Source organism: Penaeus chinensis, chromosome 37, assembly GCF_019202785.1.
Source record: "Penaeus chinensis breed Huanghai No. 1 chromosome 37, ASM1920278v2, whole genome shotgun sequence".
NCBI lineage: Eukaryota > Metazoa > Arthropoda > Malacostraca > Decapoda > Penaeidae > Penaeus > Penaeus chinensis.
This window is the reverse complement of record NC_061855.1, coordinates 1,838,866-1,843,865: the sequence shown is the minus strand read 5'-3', so window position 1 is coordinate 1,843,865 and position 5,000 is coordinate 1,838,866. Positions and strand designations below refer to the sequence as shown.

Here is a 5,000-nt window from a genome sequence, read left to right as displayed (position 1 = left end):
CCGCCTCCCCACACACACTCCCCCTCCCCCCACACACACTCCCCTCCCCCCCATACACACCCCACACCCACTTACCTTCCTCCCATGCTCTTCCCAGGCGAAGAGGTCCGCTACAGCATCACAGGAGGCAACAGAGACGGCCTCTTCACCATCGACCAGCACTCGGGGACCATCACCCTGGCTGCTCCTCTCGACTATGAACTGCATGATAGGGTATTCTGTGTGTTGTTGACGCTGATTGAAATGCCATGAGTGATTGGTATTGGTGTTGCTGTTATTTTTGTTGTGTTTTCATTGTTATTATTATAATTGTTATTATTATTTTCTTTATTGGTAGTAGTAGTACTAGTAGTATTGTTACTATTATTATTTTGATTATTGTTATTATCATTATTACGATTATCATTACTGTCGTTATTAATATTATCATTATTATTATTAATATTATTGTTATCATCATCATCGTTATTATTATTATTATCATTATTATTATTATTATTATTATTACTACTACTATTATTATTGTTATCATTATAATTACTATTATTATTATTATTATTTGTATCATAACAATTATTGTTTTTGTTAAAATTAGTTGATTTTTCTTATTTTTTACCTTTTATCTCATTTTTTTCTTGTTTTATTTTCTTGATCTTCCTTTTTTCTTTGTTTATTAATTCTCTTCTGAGTGTGAACTTTGCAATTTTGTTTAGCTTAATTGATGTTAATTTAAAAAAAATCATCCAAAAGGATAAATGTATATTCTTCTTTTATTTTATGAGTATTGAGTTTGATTAAATGGATCTCATGTTTTTTTTTTTCTCGGAATATTAGCTTCATGTGTATGTTAAGATGTCCTATCTATATTATTTCTAGCAATATTTATATATATCTTTCTCTGTTGTTGATATTCCTCTCTCTAAATTCATATTTACGAAAGTTGCTGCCGTATGTCATACGCATAAAAAAACGTTACAACAGAAATTCCCTTCAATTTGTAAGATTTGCATAATCTCTTAATCTGGCGACGCTTAATACCACGCCTTGTATATTTTGACTTTGCAAATTAGAACACTCCTTTCTCGCTCTCCCTCTCTCTCTCTCTCTCTCTCTCTCTCTCTCTCTCTCTCTCTCTCTCTCTCTCTCTCTCTCTCTCTCTCTCTCTCTCTCGCTCTCTCTCTCTCTCTTTCTTTCTCTTTCTTTCTCTCTCTCTCTCTCTCTTTCTATCTCTCTCTCTCATCTTCACCCCTCTCTCTCTCTCCCTCTCTCTTTCTCTCTCCCTCTTTCTTTCTCTCTCCCTCTCTTGCATTCTCTCTTTCCCTCTCTCATCTCCACCTCTCTCTTTTTACCCTCCTTCACTCCCATCGGTCCCCGCCTACTTCCTTCCCCTTCCCTCTCTTCCTTTTTCCCTTCCCTTCTCGCCTCTCTCTCTTTTCCTTTCTTCTCTACCTCCACCTCTCTCTGTCTCCTTACTACCTTGTTCCCGTTTCTTTCTTTTCTCTTTACCTTACTCTTTCCTCACCATCATTCCTTCCCTTTTCCTCTCCTGCTCTCCATCCCTCCTTTGATATCTCCCTCTCTGCCTCTCCCTCTCTCCCCTGTTACATCTTTTCAATTCTTCCCTCTATTTCTCTATCCCTCCCCTTCCCCTCTCCCACCCTCCCTTTTCACCCTCCCCCCCACTCCCCTTTCCTCCCTCCCCTTTCCCCCTTTCCCTATCCTCTCTCTTTCTCTCCCCTCCCACCCTTCCCCTCACCCTCTCCCCTCTTCCCCACAGCACGAACTAGTAATCGCAGGGGAGGCGGCCGGGCAAGAGGGTCACGCCATTGTGCAAGTTCGGGTCGCGGATGTGAACGACAACGCCCCTCTCTTCGTGACCCCTGACCCCCAGGTCACTGTCATCGAGGAGGATGACCGTCACCTGCCGGCTACTATTCTCAAAGTAAGGGTTGTTAGTAATGATTAGTAATGATTAGGAAGCTTAATGATGGTAAGGTAGTTTGAAAATGATGAGTAAATGTGATGAATGATATAAGATAAGTTTTGTGATAAAACTCGAGCTTGATAAGGATTAGTAAGTTTGGCGACACGAAGATAAGTAAGGTTAATGTTGATAATAATATGTAGGTGTAATGATAATAAGTACACTTAATATAATTAAAAGTAAGTTCGATAACAATAATTAAGTTCTATAATAATATGTAAGTTTTGATTATTATAAGTATTATAATAATAAATAGGTAAAAGAAAAACAGTAAGGATATTACGTAATAAGTTTAGTAATAAGTATATTAAGAATAATAAGTAAGATAAAATTTACACGACAGCGTACAAAAATTATTACAGTGATATTCAGGCCATTTCTTCTAGAGTCACATAATGCATGATCAGTCAGTTAATAATGGCATAAAGGAAAAATAAAAGTAGAAATAGAGAAAACTGAAACAAAGCACATAAAGGTATATAACCCTGGCCTAATTGCATTATCCTTGTCAAAACATGGAAATCTGAAGTTAAAAAAGATAACCATTTAAGAACAAAACAAACAACAAACCAAACAAACAAATACACATAATCACCATTCTTACTCACATAATAATCACCACCGTTAAGAAAATAAGAACAACAATAACAACAACAAAGGTAAAAACAAAAACAAGCAAGGCCACTGAACTCTCCTTCTCAGCATTATACCACACACTATACGAATACCCCCAGTCCTTTATACATATTCCCCCCCAACTCAGACAACTTTACCACGTTGCAGGTAGGAGCCCGTGACAGGGACAAGCTAGACATCCAGGGGCTTCTTTACACCGTTGAAGGAGACGGAGTAGATGGCCTGCATCCAACGAGGACTTTTTTCTCGATCAACTCTCAAACGGGAGACCTCGTGTTGCTCCGAGTGAGTAGATTGGGTGATGTTGCGATGCGTGTGTGTGTGTGTGTAGTAGTAGTAGTAGTTTGTTGATTAATTGTGTGGTTATCTGTTTATTGTTCTCTGTGTCTTTCTATTTTGCGTGTGGATGTAGCTTGTGTTAAGTTATCGTGTTCCTCCGAGTGAGTAGATTGGGTGATGTTGCGATGTGTGTGTGTGTGTGTGTGTGTGTGTGTGTGTGTGTGTGTGTGTGTGTGTAGCAGTTTGCTGATTAATTGTGTGGTTATCGGTCTATCGTTCTATTTGTCGGTCTGTTTTTTGTATGTATGTATGTAGCTTGTTGATTATCTGTCTATCGTTCCATGTGTTAAGTTCTGTTTGTGTGTGTGTGTGTGTGTGTGTGTGTGTTGTGTGTGTGTGTGTATGTGTGTGTGAATCTGTGTATATGTACAGTAGCTTGTTGGATAAAATTATGTCTATTTCTGTATGTATCTACCTTTTTATCTACGTTTGATATGTTTATTTATGATAGAAGTGTCAATTCATGTAGAGAAGGTATGTATGAGAATGGATATCTTCACAGTGAAACCGGTTAGTAACACCTCTTGCACTGTGAAGATATTCATTCTTATTCATACCTTTTCTACATTTGTAATATCTTTATTTGTATTTATGTGGATGTATATAAATAGTTGTCATCTATATGTTTATATGATTATCTGCATGGCTGTCATTCTGTTTATTTGTCTATTTATCTATCTATCAATCATTATATCAATATATTTATCTAATATATATTTTTACATTTGCGTGTGTGTCTGGGATGTGTGTGTGTGTGTGTGTGTGTGTGTGTGTATGTGTGTGTATGTGTGTGTATGTGTGTGTGTGTGTGTGTGTGTGTGTGTGTGTGTGTGTGTGTGTGTGTGTGTGTGTGTGTGTGTGTGTGTGTGTTTGTGTGCGTGTGTGCGTATGTGTGTGTGTGCGCGTGTATATAAATACGTATGTATATGTGTGATAGTGCGTTTGTATGAATGTCTCAAAAATACAACAGAAATAGCACCAATATACGTAAGCAAAACGCATCAGCTAAGGGCATTTGAATTAAGAGCTTTTGTCATTACATTACAGGGAAATAATGAAATTTCAGCGAGATCTGCTTCAGGCATGAGTAGCTTGGCCAAATTAATGACTTCGACAGTACTCGGAAAAAATGCTGGAATAAAATACATTTTTTTTTTAGTTGCCGGCCATTAATATAATCATTAGGTCTCATTTTTAAATTCACGCTGGGGGTTTCATTGTGCATGAAGAGGGAGTACAGTCCTTAATATCCTTTCTGTCTATCGCATATATATACATACATATGTATATATATATATATATATATATATATATATACATATATATATGTATATATATATATATATATATATATATATATATATATATATATATATACATATATATATGTATATATATATATATATATATATATATATATATATATATATATATATATATATATACATATATATATGTAGATAGACAGATAGAGAGATATGTATATATATATATATATATATATATATATATATATATATACATACATATGTATGTATATATATGCGATAGACAGAAAGGATATTAAGGACTGTACTCCCTCTTGATGCACAATGTATGTGTGTGTGTGTGTGTGTGTGTGTGTGTGTGTGTGTGTGTGTGTGTGTGTGTGTGTGTGTGTGTGTGTGTGTGTGTGTGTGTGTTTGTGTGTGTGTGTGTGTGTGAGCGAGAGAGAGAGAGAGAGAGAGAGAGAGAGAGAGAGAGAGAGAGAGAGAGAGAGAGAGAGAGAGAGAGAGAGAGAGAGAGAGACAGATAGATAGATAGATAGATAGAGATAGTAATAATAAACTACTACAATACACATTTGCACGTACATGTAAACGTAGATAGATATATTTGTAAATGGATAGCTTGACATATCCTTCCAGCCATGTATTGACTCCCTCTCTCTCTCGCCCCTGCCAGCCCCTAGACCGCGACCCCCCTCGGGGCAAGGGCGTGTGGAGACTGAAGGTGCAGGTCCGCGACGGCCAATCCCTTTGGCGTCGACAGGCCGTCCGCG

The 5,000-nt window shown here is 37.2% G+C and overlaps 1 protein-coding gene across 1 annotated transcript in view; it reads left to right on the top strand.

Moving 5' to 3' along the window:
• Positions 1–5,000, top strand: part of LOC125045713 (putative neural-cadherin 2) — a 74,200-nt gene that overhangs the window by 54,473 nt on the left and 14,727 nt on the right. The window contains exons 3-6 of the mRNA XM_047643142.1: positions 98–213; positions 1,778–1,942; positions 2,768–2,905; positions 4,904–5,000. The exon at positions 4,904–5,000 is cut by the window's right edge and continues 336 nt beyond it. Of these exons, the coding sequence (XP_047499098.1) occupies positions 98–213; positions 1,778–1,942; positions 2,768–2,905; positions 4,904–5,000 (516 nt within the window). The remainder of the gene's footprint in view (positions 1–97; positions 214–1,777; positions 1,943–2,767; positions 2,906–4,903) is intronic.